Source organism: Tursiops truncatus, chromosome 11, assembly GCF_011762595.2.
Source record: "Tursiops truncatus isolate mTurTru1 chromosome 11, mTurTru1.mat.Y, whole genome shotgun sequence".
NCBI lineage: Eukaryota > Metazoa > Chordata > Mammalia > Artiodactyla > Delphinidae > Tursiops > Tursiops truncatus.
The window spans coordinates 42521085-42546522 of NC_047044.1; the positions used below are offsets into that span (position 1 = coordinate 42521085).

Consider the following 25438-nt stretch of genomic DNA (forward strand, 5'->3'; position numbering starts at 1 on the left):
TTTGTTGAATAAATATGGGGAAGAGAAGGAAATAAAAGGTGTTGCAGTTGTGGTTTGTGCATATTCTTTTTTGTTAAAGCTCAGTGGGGTTTTTTTTCAGTGTTTATTATTTTATTTTTTTTGCCTTTTTTGTATTACATTTTTGTCCTATGATAGTGGTAAATCTCACCCCTTCACCTCCTCTTCCACCTTTTCCTCTTCCTCTTCCTCTTTTTTCCTGTCCTTCTTCTCCTCCTCCCCCTCCCCCTCCTCCTTCCCCTCCTCCTTCCCCTCCTCCTCCCCCTCCTACTCCTCCTCCTCCTTCTCCTCCTCCCCCTCCTCCTCCTCCCCCTCCTCCTCCTCCCCCTCCTCCTCCTCCTCCTCCTCCTCCTCCTCCTCCTCCTCCTTCTCCTTCTCCTCCTCCTCCCCCTCCTCCTCCTCCCCCTCCTCCTCCTCCTCCTCCTCCCCTTCCCCCTCCTCCTCCTCCTCCTCCTCCTCCTCCTCCTCCTCCTCCTCCTCCTCCTCCTCCTCTTCCTCTTTCTCTATGTTTTCCTCCTCCTTTGCTGGCCCAGTTACCTCAGGGATAAAAACTATCTCTTCTTCCAATAATATATTTGGAAAATAAGACTGTATTATCAAAACAATTGCGGCACTTAGTGAAAAACACAGCATTCTGAGAAATAAAATAAGCATGCACAGTGGATCACACACAATTGGCCGGGGTACTTCCCATCTTGGATACCAAAATCGGTAATCTGTAAATAAAGAAGTAATTGAAAGCTGGATTTCACATAAAGTAGTAAAATCATTCAAGAAATAAAGGACAAAAATACATACATATGGCTTGGTCACGACCTGCATTACCTAGAAAGAAAAAGAAAGTTCATAAAGTTACATAGAATTTCTTCTTTTTCTAGAATATATGTTTCTCAACAATAATAATATCATTCTCCTAGTTTTCAGGCACCATGCTCTCATCTTTGATGTCTCCCCTTCAACCAGTAGCCAATTGTAAAGTACAACATATTTTCTTTTAGTAAAAGTCCTCCTGGTCTACCAGAGAGAGCACAGAAGTACAGGAGGAAGAGGTGTGGATTCTAGTACTAATTCTGTCTCTAAATCCTGACAACTTATATAAGCCACTCCACTCCTGCCTTTCAAAGATTGTTCCATCTTCGACATTCTAGAATTCTACATCTCTCTTTTTAAAAAATTGAAGTATAGTTAATTTGCAATGTCCTGTTAGAACATCTCTTATTTTTATCTCTCTTCTCCCCACTTCCCCCCAAGATCATTCAAAATTAATTTTCTGAATCTACTCACTTTATTCATTTAATTCTTATTTTCAGAAGCTTTCAGTTGCTCTTCATTTCCTAGATGGCAAGGTTGACTACAGAGCCTGCTATTCCTCGTTTTTGCTGTCTAGCCCAATGCTATCATAATACTTTTCAGGAAATAAATTTCCCTTCCTCTGCTCACCTGGGCAGAGAAGGTCAAACAATCATTCCCAGATTCCACTAGAAAGGAGAGTGGGAGAATAAATGCAGTCTCACCCATAGAGAGCCCAATGTCAACCAGGGCTTTGTCTTGCAATGATGGTACACTTAGAGGAAAATTTAGAAATCACTCCTCAGGCACCTTGGAGATGAACTGAACTTCTGGTGGATCTTTGACATTATTTTAAGTGTTACGCTATGTCAGGCTTCTCCTTCCCACCCCATGTGGATTCTATCCTCACTTTGCTTGGACTCTGACACCAAATAGTGAGCCACTCCCGCATGGACATCCCTTTACCCTGATCTTATACCCCAAGCCTGACCTCATGCGGGTACACTCACCTCATTCCATGAGAGCTCTAACTTCCCATACAAGGCCATACCATGTGGACACTGTTCTCACCCTACTTAGGCTCTTTCCCCATGCCTACCACATCATGTATGAATCCCTTGTCTTCTTGCTTAGGTTCTAACATGGCACATCTGGATGCCCTCTGTGTGGATGCCTACCTCTTTCTGACTTACCCAATGGCTTTAGGTCTGGATATTTTCAGGAAGAGAAAGAAAAGGCGAAGAGGAAGAGCAAGGTTTTGCATCTTGATTCAAATGAAGCAAGGGAAGAAATGTTACGGTGGAGTCACTCCAGCAGTGGCATTATAATGAAATTGTTCACTAGTTTCTTTAACATAAAAGCCTAATATGCCCCTTACTCACTGTCTGACTTTATCCCCTACCACATTCCTCTAAGCATCATATATTCCAGCCATAGTTATACTTTTGGATTATACGCTCTCATGTTTAGAAAAACTAAAAGAAAAATTTAATAAAACATATTTTCTACTTTTATCTTTTGGATGTTTAGGGGGAAAATGAAAATAAAAGGCTATTAAATATTTGCTACTTTACTTCTTTCCTCTTTCTGAATGTTTTGGAATATCCTATCCTTTCGAGCAGCCACTCTCAAACAGGCCGCTATTTCAGGAATTAACTGAGAAGCTTTTTCAGGGCATAACTGTTAGTTCTCTTTCCTTCTTTCAGATTCTAGTATGTACTAAGGGGCAGGAATAATAGTAAGAGAGGGCAGAAGAGGTTGTGTAGTTTAAAAAAATCTAAAGATGATACTGTTTGATACCACCTTTGATAATATAACAATACCATCCTGAACAAAGGAACAATATTAACATGACAATGAAAGACTAGTGTTCACCACTTCTTTTTCTTGTCATCCAATGCATTATGGATTTTTTTTCATGTTTCAGTTATTTTCTTTATCTTACTGCATAGAAAATCTGTGCATCTGTCATAGATGCTACATCGGGAACACATTAATCCTCGTTGATAAGGACTTCTTGACAGAGATCCTCTACAAAAAAGCAGAAAACATTTTGTTAGAAAAAGTCTCAAATTTTATGTTATTTAAATAATATGGTTAACCAATTTTTAATTAATTTATAAGGGCGATTTAATTTAAAAAATGGACTTAAGGGAGTACTTAAAAGTACTTAAATTGCAGATGTAATCTTCCCCCTCTTTTTTCCCCCCAGAAATACTCTCTTCTGAAACTAATTCCCATTAATTTTAAAGTATTGTAATTTAAATATGAGGGAGTTTTAAAGCTTCTTTCATTTTATTTTGTATAAAAAATTTCCTTTAAAAATGGATATTATAGAATGTTTTATAACTAATTGCTTCCTGATTGGCACATACATATAAAAAGCTATATATAAATGATATATTAGTTTTCTGAAACATTTGCAAAATCCTGAAATGCCTATTGGCACAAATACCCAGCTGCATGGATTATTTTGAGGTCTACATGAAAAACACATAAGTATATAAACAAGCAAATAAATGTAAATGGGATTTTACAAAGTTGTTTTAATCTATCGTACAGAGCACAGGGGAGAAGTTAAAAATTGTTACATCAATTGCCCAGAGGTAAGTTAGGAAAAGAGGCCCAAAAATAGATATGAATTGGGAAGCATATTTTAAAATATCTGAATAAGAAAGATAGAGAAGATAGATAGGGAAAATATATTTTTGAGTGAGAAGAGGGTCATTAATTGTGGTTATTTAAACATGATTGCTTATTTACTCAGTGTATAGTTGCAAGCTATAAAAACAAACATTAGGCATTTAGGTCCCTGGTTAGGCCACTCTGGGCCATCTAGAAGAATGGCCAAACCTTAGAAATACATATTCAAAAATGTGAATATCAAATTTCTGAGTTGTATCTTATGAGAAGTTTTTGATGATACCCAATAAGGTATCTGATACCCTCAAATGGCAAGCTTTCAAGTACATCAAGGATATACAGATACCTATTGTTATTTGCAGATCATATATCGTTCTCTAATTTCACTGTTCCACAATCAAACCATTTCAAGAAGGAAATGAATTTTGTTTGGATCCCAGCCAGAATACTAGCCGTCAAGAAATCCAAGAATTGAACCAGTCACCTTTACCTAATACCGTAGTCTACTTTTACTGCCTTAATTCTTTATCACTGAAACAGATGCCTCCAACTCAAAAGCAGAGCTTATACTGTTCTAAAATCCCTGGGGTGGGGGACCTCTGTTCTTGTACCTATGCAGAAAGCTACTCACTATACAGACTGCCTTTAAAACCTGGAGCAAGCAACCTAAATGTCCATCAACAGATGATTGTATAAAGAAGATGTGGCACATATATACAATGGAATATTACTCAGCCATAGAAAGGAACAAAATTGAGTTATTTGCAGTGAGGTGGATGGACCTAGAATCTGTCATACAGGATGAAGTAAGTCAGAAAGAGAAAAACAAATACCATATGTTAACGCATATATATGGAATTTTAAAATGCAGTACTGATGAACCTAGTGGCAGGGCAGGAATAAAGGCGCAGACGTAGAGAACAGACCTGAGGGCACAGGGGTGAAGGGGAAGCTGGGATGAAGTGAGAGAGTAGCATTGACGTATATACACTACCAAATGTAAAATGGATGGCTACTGGGAAGCTGCTGCATAGCATGGGGAGATCGGCTTGGTACTTTGTGACAACCTAGAGGGATGGGATAGGGAGGGTGGGAGCGAGGCTCAAGAGGGAGGGGATATGAGGATATATGTATACATATAGCTGATTCACTTTGCTGTACAGCAGAAACTAACACAACATTGTAAAGCATTTATACTCCAATAAAGATGTGAAAAAAAAAACCTGGAGCATAGGCTAATCATCCCATGACCATAATGTCTGATAACCATGGCCTGGAATAACTCTGGAAAGGCAAATAAATATATAAATAAATACATGAATTAATTAATCAAAATAAATAAATTCACATTGTGCTAGAATACAACGGGCCCTCCTTTTCAAAGATATGAACATTATAAAACTGTTTATATTAGGTAGCCAGAAATGGCAAGCTAATACTCTCCCATGTTAATCTTCCTGTTGTTCTGAGTTTCTAAAAAGTTTAACCTAAAGCAACTTGAGTCTGAATCTACAGTATAAGTCCACAACTGCAATTGGAAATTATTGGGCTGGATTAGGAGAAAACAACAGATAAGTATCTACAACTAGCAAAGTCCTTTGAAATTTCATAGCTGCCCTGGTGGTGCCTGAAGAAATAGATGATATTCTCTGTCTTTAGGCATTTGCCTTTTCCGAGAAGCAGCCCAAGGGTTCGCTGAGACCAAGTCCTGACTCTGAACATAGTCCTCGGGAACTTTTCTTAGACTTGCATCTGGCCATATCTTCATTATATTGCCACCTATAGGATATGTGTCCAGGCCCTAGATAAGGACATGTCACCTGGGTAGCCCAATGGGTAAACTACTCCCATGCCCAACCCAAAGTCCATTAGAAAACCATTATTCAAATTTTATAATAGATCTACATTGTTCCAGAATGAGAACACAATTCTGGTGGTGATGGAAACTTTTATTGCCTGCCACTTTGTTCATGAAGGAGATAATCCAGCTCCATGGATTGACAATCTAGGAATTACAATTTGTAGATAGATTCTTCTCTTCAAAGTTCTCCATGTGCAGACTCATATAATCTGTATATTGTCCATGGAACAATGGCCAGAGTACATCAAATAGATATTGATTTTTCCATATTATACAACCAGAATAACTAGGCCACCTACAGTAACTCTTTTCACTTTTACTACATCCATATGGCACTGAGAAATATCACAGTGCTGGCTTCTGGTTCATATCCAAACATCTATGGATTTCCCAAGTAGACTTAAAGAATCTATCCCAATAAGCTAGAGAAAAATACATGCAATAAGCAGCAAAGATTATCTTTTAGAGATTCTATCTGGCTCTTCTTCTGATTCATCTAATATATTTGTCTTTGCCCAAAACTCCATGACTACTTCTTGGACCTATTCAAGGTCAAGGAAGGTATGGATCCTGTTGTTTTCTGCCTCAAATTATCCCTGTATATGCAAAGCTACCTCACTTTATATCACTTTCTGTGAAAATCAGTTGGTCACATCTCCTCCCTTCACTTCCACATCTTGCACCTAAAGGACCAGGGAACACAGTTAAACACCTATAAAGCTCCTTGAGGCTGATATTATGTAGTTGTACCATCCTCTAATCCTCCCCAAGATACCATCTACCTTCTGATTATGCCTCCTTATTCACTTTGGTATCTGGCTCACCATTTTGCTTTTTAGTCAAAATTGTGCGATTGTCTACAAATTTGGGACCTAGAGGATTACAATATGCTAATGGATAATTCATCCAATAACTTGGTCTCTATGTTATTGGATGTCTTCACCATCATAAAACTTCCTAATGCTACATAACTGTCACTTTTGTAGCCACATTCTGCATCTTATTATCTCCTAAATCTGCTCTACTTCTGAACTCACAAATCACACATTCCACTCATTGACTGCAACCTCCTGTCCTTCCAGGTTCCTAACTCATTCACTCCCATCACACTTGTCCATTAATTTCACTGTTTCCACAGTGTACTTTCTCTCCTATTTTTCTCCCTATCCATCGTGTTGTCTTTTCTCAATCAAGCTTAGGTCCATCACTTTGCATGTTCTCTACCTAAAACCTTGAAACTCGCTTGCACTATTTTCCTTTACATCCACCTGACAAAACCGCTGTGTAGGAAAAAGTGAAGGAATCTTACTGTCTGCATGTCCCATGCCTGCTTCAGGGCTGCTGGGTGCTGCTGGAGGAAAATCATTAAACTAGGTAGAGAATATCTCTATCATTCTCTCTATTCAGCTTCCGCTCTCATGTTCCATAATAACTATTTCATATCTTCCCAGTCCTCAAACTTCCAGCTTCACTGTCTCTCCCTTTATTCTCAGGACATGATCTATTCTACTTCACAGAGAATCATAACAGCTATTAGACTGGAACTCGAGAAATTTTCTGTCACTAAATATGACAAATATACCTACGCTTTCCTTTCTAATACAACTGAAGAACTGCTCCTCATTCTTTCTAAGGCTAATCTCTCTCTTTTTTTTTAAGTTCAAAAGTCATATAATTAATTGTTTGCACTTTTTTGTTGTTGTTGTTGGTCCTACATTTTCTTTTAGCATCTTTATTGGAGTATAATGGCTTTACAGTGTTGTATTAGTTTCTGCTGTATAACAAAGTGAATCAGCTCTACGTATACATATATCCCCATATCTCCTCCCTCTTATGTCTCCCTCCCACTCTCCCTATCCCACCACTCTGGGTGGTCACAAAGCACCGAGCTGATCTCCCTGTGCTATGCGGCTGCTTCCCACTAGCTATCTATTTTACATTTGGTAGTGTATATATGTCCATGCCACTCTCACTTCGTCCCAGCTTACCCTTCCCCCTCCCCGCATCCTCAAGTCCATTCTCTCCATCTGAGTCTTTATTCCTGTCCTGCCCCTAGGTTCTTGAGAACCATTTTTTCTTTTTTTTTGGATTCCATATATATGTGTTAGCATATTGTATTTTTTTTCTCTTTCTGACTTACTCCACTCTGTATGACAGACTCTAGGTCCATCCACCTCACTACAAATAACTCAATTTCATTTCTTTTTATGGCTGAGTAATATTCCATTGTATATATGTGCCACATCTTCTTTATCTATTCATATGTCAATGGGCACTTAGGTTGCTTCCATGTCCTGGCTATTGTAAATAGAGCTGCAATGAATACTGTGGTACATGAGTCTTTTTGAGTTATGGTTTTCTCATGGTATATGCCCAGTAGTGGGATTGCTGGGTCGTATGGTAGTTCTATTTTTAGTTTTTTAAGGAACCTCCATACTGGTCTCCATAGTGGCTGTATCAATTTACATTCCCACCAACAGTGCAAGAGGGTTCCCTTTTCTCCACACCCTCTCCAGCATTTATTCTTTGTAGATTTTTTGATGATGGCCATTCTGACTGGTGTGAGGTGATACCTCACTGTAGTTTTGATTTGCATTTCTCTAATGATTCGTGATGTTGAGCATCCTTTCATGTATTTGTTGGCAATCTGTATATCTTCTTTGGAGAAATGTCTATTTAGGTCTTCTGCCCATTTTTGGATTGGGTTGTTTGTTTTTTTGATATTGAGCTGCATGAACCATTTGTATATTTTGGAGATTAATCCTTTGTCAGTTGCTTTGTTTGCAAATATTTTCTCCCATTCTGAGGGTTGTCTTTTCATCTTGTTTATGGTTTCCTTTTCTGTTCAAAAGATTTTAAATCTGATTAGGTTCCATTTGTTTATTTTTGCTTTTGTTTCCATTTCTCTAGAAGGTGGGTCAAAAAGGATCTTGCTGTGATTTATGTCATAGAGTGTTCTGCCTATGTTTTCCTCCAAGAGTTTTATAGTGTCTGGCCTTACATTTAGGTCTTTAATCCATTTTGAGTTTATTTTTGTGTATGGTGTTAGGGAATGTTCTAGTTTCATTCATTTACATGTAGCTGTCCAGTTTTCCCAGCACCACTTATAGAAGAGGCTGTCTTTTCTCCATTGTATATTTTTGCCTCCTTTATCAAAGAAAGGTGACCATATGTGCGTGGGTTTATCTCTGAGCTCTCTATCCTGTTCCATTGGGGGGACCTTCAAGATGGCAGAGGAGTAAGCCGTAGAGCTCCCCTTCCTCCCCACAAATACATCAGAAATACATCTACATGTGGAACAACTCCTACAGAACACCTGCTGAACGCTGGAAGAAGACCTCAGACCTCCCAAAAGGCAAGAAACTCCCCACGTACCTGGGTAGGGCAAAAGAAAAAAAGAAAAAACAGACAAAATAGGGATGGGCCCTGCACCACTGGGAGGGAGCTGAGAAGGAGGAAAGGTTTCCACACACTAGGAAGACCCTTCACTGGAGGAGACGGTGGCGGGGTGGGGAGGGGGGGTAGGCAGCGGCGGAGCTTCGGAGCCACGGAGAAGAGCGCAGCAACAGAGGTGCAGAGAGCAAAGCGGTGAGATTCCCGCACAGAGGATCGGTGCCGACCAGCACCCACCAGCCTGAGCGGCTTGTCTGTTCACCCGCCGGGGCGGGCGGGCTGGGAGCTGAGGCTCGGACTTCGGAGGTCGGATCCCAGGGAGAGGACTGGGGTTGGCTGCGTGAACACAGCCTGAAGGGGTCTAGTGCGCCACAGCTAGCCGGGAGGGAGTCCGGGGAAAAGTCTGCACCTGCCGAAGAGGCAAGAGACCATTGTTTCCTGGTGCGCGAGGAGAGGGGATTAAGAGCACCGCCTAAACAAGCTCCAGAGACGGGCGCGAGGCGCGGTTATCAGCGCGGACCCCAGAGACGGGCATGAGACGCTAAGGCTGCTGCTGCCGCCACCAAGAAGCCTGTGTGCAAGCACAGGTCACTCTCCACACCTCCCCTCCCGGGAGCCTGTGCAGCCAGGACCCCATGATTCAGTGACCACTTCCCCGGAAGAACGCACGGCGCGCCTCAGGCTGGTGCAAAGTCACGTCGGCCTCTGCCGCCGCAGGCCCGCCCCGCACTCCGTGCCCCTCCCTCCCCCGGGCCTGAGTGAGCCAGAGCCCCCGAATCAGCTGCTCCTTTAACCCCGTCCTGTCTGAGCGAAGAACAGACGCCCTCAGGCGACCTAGACGCAGAGGCGGGGCCAAATCCAAAGCTGAGCCCCAGGAGCTGTGCGAACAAAGAGAAAGGGAAATCTCTCCCAGTAGCCTCTGGAGCAGCGGATTAAAGCTCCACAATCAACTTGATGTGCCCTGCATCTGTGGAATACATGAATAGAAAACGAATTATCCCAAATTGAGGAGGTGGACTTTGGGAGCAATGATATATATATATATCTATATATTTTTTTCCTTTTTCTCTATTTGTGAGTGTGTATGTGTATGCTTCTTTGTGTGATTTTTGTCTGTATAGCTTTGCTTTTACCATTTGTCCTATGGTTCTGTCTGCTTTTTTTTTTAAGTATAGTTTTTTTTAGCCCTAATCTCTTTTAAACCCTTCCTTTTTCTCTTTTAAAGCCTTCTGTTTTCTCAGGGACTTGTATCTTTACATATACCCTGCCTTTATACTTTATAAAGAATTACTTTTATTTTGTATTAGATTCTTCATGTCAATATTTAAATATGCTCACATCTTCCCCATTTTAAAAACAAAACAAAATAAAAACAACAACAAAACAGTTCTCAATTCATTCCAACCTGGCATCAGTTTCCTCTACTCCATAGAAGCAGTTTTCCTATGTTTATTAATGAACTTCTCTTTAGATCTGATATTTTTAAGTCCTGACTTTGCTTGACGTCTTGGAATTTGAAAGTTTGGACGAGTTTTTCCTTTTAAAAATATTCTTTCCCCACACCTTCCCTGATACCATACTCTTCTGCTTTTTCTTCTACCTGTCTGGCCACTCTTCTTAGGTCTCCCACTTATCTTCCACTAACTGCCCTTAAATGTTGGCATGACATTCCACAGGTCCTATTCTCTTCTCATTCCATACTCTCTTGCTAAGCAATCTCATCTATTCCCATGATTTAAATTACCCTATGTTTCCTGGCACTCCAAATGTTTCTTCTATGTCATTCCTCACTCATGAGCTTCTGACCTAAATAACAACCTGCTTACTAAACATCTCAAAGTGAGTATTTCGCAGCCAACTCCAATTCATTATGTACAAAGTGGAACTCATTATCTTCCCTCCCAAAATGTTCAGTGTTCCCCTTTGCAGTTAATGCCAATACCATTCATGCCTGATCATAAATTTGAAAATCTTCCTTGACTACTTCCTTTCTCTGATTACTTAATACAATGACCTGCAAATCTTGTTATTTATACCTTCTGGAAATGTCTTAAATATGTCTCCAATATCAATCCAGACATCCCTTGTTGATGTAAAAGATAAACAAAAGTAATACATATATATTATTTATAAGTATATGACAGAAAGGAGGAAGCAGAAAAGGGCACCTTTAAAGGGGAAAAAATGTCTCCATCTTCCACTTTCCATCTGTCTCTCCAGAGATAACATCTGTTAACAACTTCTTATGATTCCTTCCAGAAGAAAGTTTTTCATAAAAATTCTCAGTACTTACATGCTTGTGATAGAGACTGCTAGCTGTCAATCTAAATATCTCTTGAAATACTGAAATAACAGTATTTTAGCTTGGCACATTAATGGCTAGTCTCAGTACATTTCCCAACCTCTCCTGCAACTTAGATGTGGCCATGAGATTAATTTTATATCCAATGGAATGGCAGTTAGCAGTGATGTGCACCACTCCCCACCTGGTACTCATGCTGCCAGCATGTTTCTTTTCCCTTACTATGAGCTTGAGCTAGCTTATGTCTGTGGCCTGGATTTGATCATGTGGACAAAGACACTGCCCCAGGGGATGGTGAAGAAACAAAATAGGAGAAACCTGGGTCTTTGAATGACTAATGGAGCACAGTACCCACCAAACTGAAATTTCCCACTTTTATCTTGAATCACTACATTTTTTGGTAATAGTAACTGTTATAACAAAAAGACCTGTTCTTACTTATTATTGTTTTTTATCTTACTTTTTCACCTAACGAGTGAGACCTTTCCATACTGGTACATAGAAAAGTACACCAGTCCACCAAACTGAAATTTCCCACTTTTATCTTGAATCACTACATTTTTTGGTAATAGTAACTGTTATAACAAAAAGACCTGTTCTTACTTATTATTGTTTTTTATCTTACTTTTTCACCTAACGAGTGAGACCTTTCCATACTGGTACATAGAAAAGTACACCAGTTTTTTCAATGGTTACACAATAATGTGCAGTAAATTAATTGCTTAGTCCCCTATTACTGGAGTCGTTGGTTTTTTAAATTTCAGTTTCATGCTATTAAAACATGCTCCAATGTGTATCCCTGTATGTATATCTTGGCCAACTTTCATGAAGATATTACTAAGATAAAATCCTGATAAGGAGATTACAAGATCAAATGGTAAGTATAATTTTAAATTTTGTTACACTGCCGAACCCAGAAAGACTGTATCAATTTATTGCCCTATTGCAAACGCAGAGTATCAGTTAAGCTTTTCTATATTCTCAAATGGATGAGTGGAAAGTGAACATTTATTTTTGTTTTTACCTGAATTGCTTCAATTATGAGTGAGATTGAATACATTTTCATATGATTCATGACCATTTTCTTTTCTTTTTGGTAAATGACTTCTTCATATCTTCTGCACGTTATTCTCTTGGGTTGTTTCTCTTTTTCTTTTTGATTTGTATGAATTCTTTGTAAATTAAGGGGACTGTCTCTGCCATATATTCCACACATACATTTTCCAGTATATCAATTTTTCTTTGGCTATTATCTATAGTATTTCTTTAGTCATTAATTAGTTTGAAATTTTTATAAAATTAGGTACATATTTTTTGGATTTTAATGTTCTGCTCGGTCAGACTTTTCGTCAATACCTCTCCATTTTGGCTAGGCCCAAACTGCAGCTTTGTCTTCTCAGCACTGTGCAGCTTCTGAAATCTCTGTGCAGGTCTTCAGCCTGCAAGTAACTGTTCCTATCTAATCCTTCCAGAATCTCGCTTTGAGGAGTGCAGCTTAGGAGCTGCCCAAGGACTTGCAGAGAAATTGTACACAGATGTTTGGGGGTCCTTCTCTGCAGCCCCCTCCTCTTTGGGATCCTGTCCTAAATCCTAGACTACTTAACATCAATCAACACTGATATCTCCTTTGCCCAGAAAATACACAATCTTTGCTTGCTTTGGCTATGGTTTGTACAATAGGATGCTCACAGAGAGAAAACCAAGGCACATATAGGGTTCCTACTGTACTCTTTTCTATTTGCAAGGATCATAGCACTGTACTGGTTGTTTTCTAATGCCTAAAAACAGTTATTTTATATGTTTTGCCCAGTCTTTATAGTTACTTTAAGCAGGAGGCTAATTCTTATACCAGCTTACATAATGTCCAGAATCAAAGTGGATCAAATTAATTTAAAAGTTAAAAAAAAATAAAGAACCATTAGAAGAAAATGTGAGATAATAATATTTGGGGAAGGCTTGTCTAAGTATGATACAAACCTCAAAACCCATGAAAAAAGTACTGATACATTTTTTTCTACAATGAAACAAAATAATTCTATTGGCAAAAATAAATTGCATTATAAATAAAGTCAAAAGTTAAACATAAAACTAGAAAATATTTGTAAATTATATTACATAAAAGAGCTAATTTTCTTGTACATAAGACACTCCTCCAAGTTAAAAAACAAAAAAAGTCCAACAACTTAAGAGAAAAACAGTAAATGTATAGGAACCCTCAGGTCCCAGTAAATGAAATCCACATATTCTAAAATATAAAAAAATATACTTAAACTCATGAAAAATAGAAGATGAAAATTAAACATATACATAACTCATAGTAGTAAATAGAAAAATATTTGAAAATATATTATCTTAGCAAGGGAGTTTAAATATAGCCCCTCTTATATGCCGACATAAAAAAAAGTTGTAATAGAAAAAATGGCGTGACTATGATGAATAGATATTTAGTAATATATATGCAAATTAAAAGTACACATTCTCTTTGGCCTAGGGTTTCCATGACTATACGTTTATATTATAGCTACTAACTCATGTCAGAATTACATGTCTAACTGAATAATTACTGCTTGAAATAAAATTAATAAAATAGCCTAAACGTCCATCAGAAGGAGAGGATTATTCAAATTAATTTTTGTCCATCCACTAAAAAAAAAAAACTGTGAAATTCTTAAAAAGAATTTGGAAACTCTTCACGTACTCAAATGGAAAGACTTCCAGTCCATATCAAGTAAAAAAATTAAAGAACATCACAAGAAATGTAGTGCGCTCCTGTTTGAATTATGGAAATGCACACATTTGTGCACCCAGACACACATACACAAAGATAGATATACTTTTCTGTATGCACAGAATATATCTTTTAGGATAAAATTTTGGAGAGAGTAACTGAAAGGCAAGGATGGGAACATTATTTTCTCCTTGGATAGATTTTTCCATCATGAATATGTATCAAGTACTAAACATGATTTATTAAATGACCTAAAATTACAATACATAGAAAGCAATGAGAAAGAGACTATGTCATACGAGATCCTAAGGTCTAGTAAAAATTGTAATCAAAGGAAAATATATAACTGTAAATATCTTCACTATTAAGTAGGATTAAAGATAAATGAATGTAGTATATTTTGATAAAAACAGCAACATATAACAGCCCCTCTCCCTAAAAAGTACCTGGAAGATTAAATATCTCAAAACAAAGGAATGAGAAAGGATAAATAACCCCTTAAATCTTTTCTTTCGAGAGATCAATAAAATAGATTAAACCCTCATGAGCAAGAAAGAAAAATATTTACTATTAAGAATTTCTCTAATTTTCTCTTCTTATACTTCTCTCCTCCTGTTTTTTTTCCAGATAGAACTTTCTTTTTCAATTCTTCCCCCATCTCTTATATGTTCTAATATATTCTATCACTCTCTATTTATGATGGCTTTCTTTAGCTTATAAAAATACATTAGAAACCAAAGTCATAAAACAAAAACTTTCACTCAACTCTACACACCTACACACCTTCCTTTTCTTTGTTGCCAAATATCTATATAGAATATTCTAAATTGGCATTACTATTTTTCAAACTGCAAGTTATGAGCTATTACTAGGTCATGAAATCAAATTTAGTGCTTCACAGTTCACATCCAATATTTTAAAATATGAGACAGACTAGAAAGCTGTACTTAACTGTGAATAATATACTATTTCATATATTGATAACATGTTCTTATTTTATCATTCATAGTAAGGATACACATTGTTCTGTAAATCTTTTCTTTCAGTAATGTACTGTGCCTCATAATTCTAAGATGTACATCTTTTCTTATTTTAGCACCTCTGAAATTGAGATGCATCTTAACATTGATGGCATCTTAAAATCACAGTTGACCAGGCAGTGAACATGATATGGTTGTCACTGCACATTGCGAACTTGTCATAGCTTTTCATACTGTCATACTTGAAATGGGTTATATGCATTGTTTGCATTTTACGTATTTAAATTGCTATTCAAAATGTCTAAAATGATCACAATAATATATCATTGAATCATAAATTATTATGCATGCAGAAAATCATGGAAAGAGAGCCACCTCATATATAATAGAGACTGATGAGAAAATAAGTCTAAATGTTATTTTAAAAATCTACCAGTACAGTTCTAGTTTCCCTCTTACCTTACTAGTCTCTTTCTATACTCCTTTGCTAGCTCCTTTGCCTGAAGTTGAAATACTGTAGTGATGTAGGGTTTAGTCCTTAGTCTCTTCTGTCCCGTTTTCCACACCTATTTTCTCACAAGGTGATTTCTTTCAGGACTGTGACTCATTTCTGCCTCAGGGCCTTTATATCTGCAGTTCCCACTACTTAAAAACCCATCCTAGACCTTCATCTGACTAGCTCCCTCATTTGATTCATTCACATTTCTCACATTTATTACTCCACCAAATGTATGTGAACCAAAACACTTGATCTTCTCTCAAGCTCTGCTCCTCCACAAGTCTTCCCTATCTGTCTAATGGCACTAATGTTCATCCAGTTGCTGAGACTAAAGGCATAGGTGTCATTCTTGATTATTCTATTCCATTCACCCCTAAAGTTAAATCTGTCAGCAGGTGTTGTTAAGCTCCATCTTCAAATTATATCCCGAATCTGACCTTTCCTCACTATTTCCATGTTCTGTAGGCAGAATCCATGTCATGGTACAGTATGGGTTTTGGCAGTGTAGAGGAGCTTTCCTCCATGCAGTGATTCTGGGGCACTGGCTCATTTCATCTTGTGGCTCTGCCACTCTCTAGGACATCTTAATCCTCCACCAGATCCTCTGTATCCAACCAGTAGATGAGGGAAGACCAAGAGTGTGAAGGATCATGTAGGAAGTTTTCAAAGGCCAGGCCTGGAAGTGGCCTAAATTCCACTGGCCAAAGCTTAGCCACATGGCCCAACCGAACTTCTAGGGAGGCTGGGAAACATATTCTAGCTGTCTGTTCATGACGTAAAGAAAATGGCACCACCTGCCAGATTGCATTTCCTTATTTATTTATTTTTTTTTTTTGTGGCTTGCGGGCTCTAGAGCGCAGGCTCAGTAGTTGTGGTGCACGGGCTTAGTTGCTCCGCGGTCCTTAATTTTTAAATAAAGAAAATGTTCTTTACTAAATACCTTTGGACACTATAATTTACTTCTTTTAAAGGTCCAGCTTTAGATTCAAGTCATTTTCTTCAATCTCAGAACTCTTACCTCCTCCACTGGCCTCGTTTCCCTTCTAATACACCTCTATGCATCAAACTTAACTACTTCTGAATCTGTATCCTGGCTAACTGCTTCTATGATTTCATACCTGCTTTTACAACAGATCTTTTCTATTTAAAATACAGATGTTGTATGTATTTGGTTAACGTTGTGTTTTTTTTTTTAATTTCTTTCCCAACAGTCTATAAGTGTTTTCAGGATGAATACCATGTAAAAAATGTGGAGTTCTATTGCTTAGTTATTGTTTAAATGTACCTACTATAAACATATTTAAATAAGTAAAAGATCCTGCAGGAACCTGCAGATGCAACATGTCTAAAAATAAACAAATCCTTTTTTCTTCCACCCTACATCTTTTCCTAACTCAGTTAATAAAATTATTTATCATTTAAGCTTAAATTCTAATGCTCATCTTTGATTGTACCCCCTTCAATACCGAAATTCAAGGCTAATCTAATTAATACTGTTTTATTTTACTTTGTCTTATTTTTCGTAGAAATGTATGTTTTTTATTTTATTTTATTTTATTATTATTATTATTTTTGACTGTACCACGTAGCTTGTGGGATCTTAGTTCCTCGACCAGATTGAACCCATGCCCTCGGCAGTGAAGGCACGGAGTCCAACCACTAGACTGCAAGGGAATTCCCAGGAATGTATAAGTTTTTATCTTTGAAATTGAAAAATAACCACTAGAAAATGACATATGTAAATATTGTTGCAGCTCACTTTTCCTGATACATTATAAGCTATCTTAACCTTTATATAGGTATCTATACAGATTCTTTTCTTTTGCTTATTCTTTTCTTTTCTTTGATTATTATTTCTGTTCCATTTATTCTCTGTTCTTTAGGAGCAATAATTTATAGATTTATCACCCTACAGGGTTCCTTTCTTTTTCCATATATATTTTTACTTCTATTGTACATCTTCGTGTTCTGAAATTTTTCAAGATTGTGGTTGACTCATATTTTCCCTATTGCCAAATCTGTTTTATTCTTCCATTCTGTACTAGCTTGCTGTGGCTACTTTAACAATGCCACAAACTTGGTGGTTTATAAAAACAGAAATTTATTTTCTCAGTTCTGGAGGCCTGAACTCCAAAATCAAGGTGTTGGCAGGGCTATGCTCCCTCCAAAGGCTCAGAGAGGGAATTCCTTGACTCTTCCAGCTTCTGGTGGCTCCAGAAGTTCCTTGGTTTGTGAATATATCACTCCAACCTCTCCCTCCACAGTCACATTGCCTCCTTCTCTTCTGTGTGTCTAGTGCTGAAATCTCCTCCCTCTCTCTTATGAGGACACAAGTAATTACATTTAGGTCCCACCTGAATAATCTAAAATAAGCGCTTCCTCTGAAGATCCTTATCTTAAACGTGTCTTTTGCCATATAAGGCAATATTTACTCTTGACATGTAACTTAATATTCACAGGTTCTGTGAATTAGGAACTAGATACATCCTTTGGTGGGGGCCACCATTCAGTCCATTACACATTCTACTTTTCAATTTGGTTTTCTTTTTTTTTTTTTTTGCTGTGTTGGGTCTTTGTTGCTGCGCGTGGGCTTTCTCTAGTTGCTGTGGCGAGCCGGGGGCTACTCTTTGCTGCGGTGCATGAGCTTCTCATTGCAGTGGCTTCTCATTGCAGAGCATGGGCTCTAGGCACACAGGCTTCAGTAGTTGCAGCACGTGGGCCCTGGAGCACGCAGGCTTCAGTAGTTGTGGCGCACGGGCTTAGTTGCTCTGTGGCTTGTGGGAATCTTCCCAGACCAGGGCTCCAACCCATGTTCCCTGCATTGGCAGGTGGATTCTTAATCACTGCACCACCAGGGAAGTCCCCAATCTGGCTTTCTTATTTTCATTTCTATGAAGTAGTTTATAAGACTGTGATGAATTAATTTTTCTACAATGATTCTTAAGAAAGATACCTATGACTGCCTATTTTGAGTACATAGCAAATAACTTGGACTGAGTTGACTCAGTCAACTCATAATTGAGTTGACTCACATAATATATGTGCCAACCTAGATCCTTCACAAATGGACTTTCCAAAGTTTGTATCAAGGAAATAATGGTTGATAGAAATTTCAAGACAAAGAAGCCTATGGGACAGGTGAGTGGAAAGAAGAGTAATCCTAACGACTAGTAGGTTCATCTTATCACTATAGTCATGGGATACCCCTGCAGTCACTACTGCTATTAAGGTCACCAAATACCTTCATCTTATCAAACGGAAATGTCATCTTTCCTTCCTCGTTTTTTTTTTTTTCATTCTTTCAGGAGCATCTCATACAGTTAACCACTTTGGGCATCATGACTCACGTTCTTCACTTGATTTCCAAGTACCCTACCAGCATTGTTTGGGTTTCCTTCTTATCTTGTTAGCCTCTTCACTCTCCTTTGTTATCTCTTTTGCCTGAAGTTGAAATACTGTAGTGATCTAGGACTTAATCCTTGAATTAAGTCTCCATACTCACTCTTTCATAAGGGGGTCTTGTTCAGGACTGTGACTCATTTCTACGTCAGGGCCTTTATAGTAGCAGTTTCCTTTACTTCAAAACCTATCCCAGACCCTCATACAGCTAGTTCCTTCTCATGATTCATTTACATTTTCCACATTTACATTTCTACCTAATGTGTCCAAACATAAAACACATCTTCTGATGTTCTTCCTTGTCTTAGTTAATGGTATCATCACTTATCCAGTTGTTCAGACTAAAAGCATGGGTATCGCCACAGTTTATTCTATACCTCTTATCCCTAAAGTTAAATCCATCAACTGGTATTTTTAGCTCTACCTTCATAATATATCCAGAAACTGACCTTTTTTCACAATTTCCATGGTATAGTAAGCAGAATTCTAAAATGGAGCACAAGCTCCCCTACCCCTGCTATACATGCCTTGCATAATTCTGAGGAAAGTGAATGTAATGGAATTTACTTCCATGATTAAATTATGTTATTTGGCACAGCTGACCATCAAATAGGGAAATTATCCAGGAAAATATCCTGACCCAATCACTTGGGCACTTTAAAAGCAGAGAGTTTTCTCTGGCTGGTCACAGAAGAGAAGTCAGAGATTTGGATCGTGGGAAGGACCTGATGTGCCTTTGTGGACATAAAGATGGTGGGAGCCACGCATCAAGGAATGTGGGCAACCTCTAGAAGACGAGAGCAACCACTGGCTTAGAACCAGCAAGAAAATGGGGACCCAAGTCCTATAACCACAAGGCATTGAATTCTGCTAACAACCTGAAGGAGCTTAAAAGCAGACTCTTCCCCAGAGCCTCCAGATAAGAACTCAGTCAACACCTTGATTTTGGCCTTTGAGACCCTGAGCAGAGAATCCAGCTATACCGTGCCTGGACTTATAACTTACAGAACTGTTTAATAATAAATGGCTGCTGTTTTAAGTCACTAAGTTTGTGGTTTATTATGCAGCAATAGAAAACCAATCCACATGCTAAAATCCTAATCCAAGATACCAGTCTATAGCCTGCACTACAGAAACAATCTCCTAATTGTGCTTGTTTCTCTTTGTACCCTTGTTTTCCTATACTCCATTATTGACACAACAGCAAGAGCAATCTTTTATTGCTAAGTTTTCTTTTCAAAACATAGATGAGGGACTTCCCTGGTGGCGCAGTAGTTAATAATCCTCCTGCCAGTGCAGGGGACGTGGGTTCGATCCCTTGTCCGGGAAGATCCCACATGCCGTGGAGCAACTAAGCCCGTGCGCCACAACTACTGAGCCTGTGCTCTGGAGCCCGTGAGCCACAACTACTGAGCCCGAGCGCCAGAACTGCTGAAGCCCACGTGCCTAGAGCTCATGCTCCACAACAAGAGAAGCCACTGCAATGAGAAGCTTGTGCACCACAACGAAGAGTAGCCCCTGCTCGCCGCAACTAGAGAAAGCCCACGTGCAGCAACACAGACTCAATGCAGCCAAAAACAAATAAATAAATAAATTTTTTTAAAAAACAAAGAACAGGGAGAAAAAAAACCATAGATGAGATCATGCCACTTACTTGCTTATTACTTTCCAATGACTTTGCTATTATGTAGAATAAACCCCCAAATCCTTAACCTGGCCTATGGTATTCTATTTGATTTAGTTGTCACCTAACTCTCTACCTCGTCTCCTACCTCTAACCACAGTTATTCATTTTTCAAACATGCTAAACTTATTCCAAGCTCAGAGATTTTACATGTGCTCTCACTTCTACCTGAAATATTCTTTAGCCGTCTCCTCATCTTTTGGCTTTCGGTTTAAATGCCACCTCCTTTTGCAGCTATCCTATCCATATTCTATGCTAGTTACTCCCTATTTGCTTACTGTGCTTTGTTTCTATGGCATATTTTATTATTTAATTAAATATCATTTATTTCTATGTTCACTTATTTATTGTTTGTCTCTCTTCCAAGACTACAAACTAAGTATGGTCAGTCTTTATTGGTTTGTCAGTAGACAGATCAGAGCCTTGTATGTAATTGCTGAGCATGTAAAATGAAGACTAGTACCCCAGAGGAACCTCTTCCTTCCCCACCACCCATGCCCAGTGGTCTGTTTGAATTTTCAATACCAATCAGTAGTTAACTTTCAAAAGTTTCTCCATGTAATAGATATCACCCCAGTACTTCTAGTCTGTAGGACTGAAAGAGGCCAAAAAAGTTTTGCAATTACTCTACATTCCAAACTTGTTTTGCATGCCTATGTTCAAAGTCAGCAAAGCTTCCATTTAAGAAGGGGTTTCTGAATCTAATTCAACTTACATCATAGTTCTGTTGTTTTCCCTATCTAGGGGAATACAATCATTAATTAGTAATCAATGTTTTTTTTTTCTTTCTCTTTTTGGTTTAGCCCCAGAAGCATTTTATTTTTAAGAAATTCCTTCTCAATCCTAGCATGTAGTCAATTTTTCTTGGCATGTTGATTAGGATATTTTCTCACTTCAGTTAGACGTTTTAACAGTATTACTTATAGTATCATATCGACCTGTAAGAAAACTTGAGATTTTCCAACAAAGCTCTCCAGAGATGGAGGCTATTTTGGAAGGTAGTTTTTTCCCATCATTGGAAAGTTTTTAGGTACAGGTAAGTAACCACATGATAAGTAAGTGTTAAGAATTCAAGTTTCATATGCATAGCATAACTAGAAGACTTGTGAAGTACTTTTGCACCTCTGAGTTATTATGATTCCTTATATGTATGAGACTAGCCCCAATTAATAATACACTCTCCAGAGGATAGTCAACTAAAAGTGTCCTTCATGTTATAAAACTGATGTACTCTTGAAACAATTCTTACAACATACATTTCAACACACTTAACCTTATTTTCTTTTGACTTTTTAAAAATAAATATGGAGATAAACAATTTTGGAAAATAATTTAAATCCTATGTTAATAAGGCTAGGTACTATGAAATAATACTAAAGTTAAAATTCTCTCAGGAAGTAATATTTGGCTAGTCTATACATAAAATCAGTATGCCTAAATTGACTTATTTTATTATTAAATTTAAAATATTTCAATATAAAGTCTTTAATTGCTATCTCATACTTAATTCTTTTATAGCTTGCAAAGACATTTAGAAGAATATGTTGAAAGTTAGGAAAACTTAACCTTGAAAAATCCCCAATTTATTTTTATATTATTTAAAAAATTTAAAGGAACTTACCCTGGTGCATAGTTGCATATGAAAAGTGCTGCATGTTTAATATGTCCAATTCTTGAACATGGAGTAACAGCACAACCAACTTTGTAAGACTGGTCCCAAACAAGCTAAAATAAAATTTTCAAAGAAAACATAAAATTTAATTCTAAACATTTACTCTGCCATAGTATAAACAATAGTATATTCAATACACATAGGACCTTTAACAAAGCAATTCAAGGAATATGAACAATTCTTCATTTGGATGCAGGTAGAGAATTATCATGGATTTAGGGAAGCATTTCCAAAACTGTATTTAGAGAAACACTTTAATAGGTTCTACCAATACTGTATTCTTAGGATAAAGAGTCTGAGAAAAACTGATCCAGAATAATGTATTAGAGCGAAAGGAAGACACCTGCTGAATCAATTTTCGACCTCTTGTTGACTCTGAGAGTTCTAGGTTATTGGCAAAGAGGAAGAGGGAAATGTGAAGACACAAAGTTTTGGAAGAATGGAAGTTGTGAATAAAAAGGAAAAAAAGAGGGGACAGGAAGATTATAGAAGGGAAGGAAAAGAAATACAAGAGTGGAAAGTAATTGAATGTTATCAGCATTTTTCTTTTCTTTTATTGAGGAAATTCCATTACAAAATAAAATGAAGTCTGGACCTTTCATTTAAAAAATGAGTAAAAGAGCTGGTTCCTATAAAATAATTTCTTGCAAAATAGGTCTTGGAGTGAAAATATGAGAATAATTAAAGATATTCCAGAAATTCCTGAATGGCTTTAATATTCCTAATACTTACAAGTGAATGACAACAAAAAATTGTTTTGTTAACCTCTGTGGGAGAGGGAGAAACAATTTGTTTTCCTTTTCTCTATAGCTGAAGTCTTAGTGATTCCAAAAGAAATAGAGTGATGCATTAAAAGAATAGAGAATAGAATGTCTGTAACAGTTGAAGTTAAACAGGTCAAATGCAGGAAATGAAAATGTCTAGGAAACTAGACTTAAGGAGGAAAAAATACAGAGGAGTAGGTCAGGGAGTAGACTTTTACTCAGAGTATTGAAGTCATATTAAGGAGTCTAGCTTTGACATGAGTAAGACAGTAGAGAACCACTCTAACTTTCTAGGAGAAAAAATTGATTAAACATTTTTTGAAACATAAATCATTTGATGGAACAGGAAGACATGAGTTCAACATGAAAAAATTCCAAGATTTTAAGTTCTACATTAGAGTTTATTGACTGAAAAATAATCTTTTAAATGAGCTTGGAAGTTAATTCAATAGTTTCTTGATACCTGATACAAATATTTATTGAAGACCTAAATAATGTCATGTTGCTGTGCTGAGAATACATGGATAAGAAGACAAGGTCCCTGCCCTTAGTGTAGTATTAGATATATAAACAGATGATTATAAAACAATGTAATATGTGAAAAAATAAATGTTTGTACAGGAAATAAAAAGTGGTTCAGTGTTCTTGGAGTACAAAGTGTAAGAGTGAATTGTTAGACATGAGGTAGGAAAATAATTATATGTATTTGCATTTAAAACATTTTAATCAGTTATATAGTAGTATGTGTGCTGATCTGTGCAAAAAAAATCATCTTTTACTTATGTTTATAGTCAATAAACTAAAACTAATTTTTATTTGCTAGTTTCTTTCTTTTCCAGTGTACATTATTTTAGAAAGGTACCTTTCATCTTTGGCTATGGAGATTAGACTTACTATATTTAAAGGAATGTTTTAATTGCATGGTTCAAATAATAGAAGAAATTATGAACATTCAGAAGATCTAGGACTGATTAGAATTTTGATTCTATTAGAGGTAATAATTTTGCCATTTGAGTTTATTTATAAAATTGAAACACAATAACAACGTAGTAGTAAAGCAATTAAGGAGTCTATTGAATTAATAATATAAAATTAGATACCTGTAGATAATTAGAACAGTTATCAGAGCAACTGTTCTTTTCAAAATTGTACTTTTTCCTCTGTGCGAACCAACTTCTGATAGCGATACTTGCAGTAAATTCATTTTCAGGGCCGACCCACATATTTTCACCAATACCATTAAATCTAGGATGGGCCATTTTTCGTTTTTCTAAATGAATATTACGTTCAAACACACATTTTTTCCCCCATGCTCTAGCAGTCCGTGACAAAGCTACATCCCAAGTCTGAAAAAAAAAAATGCAAAAAGTAAAGAAGAAAAAATAACAACAATGAGTTATTTTTTTTTGTGCTCTAAATTACTTTCCTTGAGTTTTCATAATTATATGCAAGGAAAACAATTGTTATTTTGTGCTTATGAGTCTGGTTTATGGAATTTACGTAGGAGAAAAAGTGTTTTGAGACAATTATAAATGAAACAACTATTTCCTGAGATGAAGGCTTATGCATATATTTTTAAGTAAAAAATCAGATTGTTAGATGATGCAAATGGTTATAATACTCTTACATGTAGTCTATTCAGAAAATGTGTATTTTTAATCTCATGCCTTTTATATGTAATAATACAATAATTTAAAATATTTAAGAACTATTTATTGAGCACTGATTATATGCAAATTATTGTACTGTGAGGAATAAAATATGAAGTCAACATAAATTTTGTCCTCTAGTTGCTTACTGTTGTTAGGAGAAAAACCTGGGATAATATATACATACATATACATATATATACAAATACATATATATATATATATATTTATATATATATATTTTAACACATAGTGGTAGTTGGTAAATGTTATAAAAGAGGCACATGTAAAGTTTTATGGATGTTCCCAGAAATGTAAGAAAATATCACAAGATGCTGCTCCCCTCCATTTATGGAAATATCCAGAAATGTGTACTTCTGACATATTTAGAGCCTCATAAATTCATTGTTTAGTTAAGGACAAGAACAAAAATAACACAAATAGAAAAATCAACAAAATATTTGTAAAACCAACATGCTAAATATATATACGTTACAGTAAATCTGAAAATAAACATTTCTGAAAAACAATACTAAGATTTCCTTAGAGTTTTCTTGGTTAATTTCATAGATTATACAGAAGTACAATACAGAAAATATATTATAGAAAACTTCAGCATATCCCCTCCCTCCCCACACTATTTCCCTCCCCAGAGGTAATCATTTTTTAAAAAATTGTTTATGTATAAATTTCTCTAGCTCCATATACACACATTCATATATAAGATATGTTAGGGTGTTTTAGATGAGTATTTTGTGATTTTTGTCTTTGCACGGTTTTAATCATACCATACACAATATTATTGGCCCGTAACTTGCAGTTTTCACTTAGAGAGATTGTTCCATATTAGCACAACTAGATCTACCTAATTTTTTGCAAACTTTTTATAGTATTCCATAGTATGGCTAGCAGCATGTAATAAAGGCTACCGTTCCACTATTAATGGCCCTTCAGATTCTTTGCCATTTGCAAACTATGCTCCATGGACCATCTTTCTACTGCCTAATTTTGCATATTGTTTACACACCACATGCTTACAATGCACCATGTCACTATT

General features: G+C 36.9%; 1 protein-coding gene across 1 annotated transcript in view; it reads right to left on the reverse strand.

Annotated features, from left to right (window-relative positions):
* Positions 1-465: 465 nt before the first annotated feature.
* The window catches only part of GLIPR1L2 (GLIPR1 like 2), a gene marked incomplete at its 3' end in the record, with an annotated part of 31185 nt that continues 6212 nt past the window's right edge, over positions 466-25438 (reverse strand). The window contains exons 2-6 of the mRNA XM_033865634.2: positions 23833-24078; positions 21918-22021; positions 2753-2838; positions 817-843; positions 466-734 (exon numbers count right to left, since the gene is read on the reverse strand). Of these exons, the coding sequence (XP_033721525.2) occupies positions 466-734; positions 817-843; positions 2753-2838; positions 21918-22021; positions 23833-24078 (732 nt within the window). The remainder of the gene's footprint in view (positions 735-816; positions 844-2752; positions 2839-21917; positions 22022-23832; positions 24079-25438) is intronic.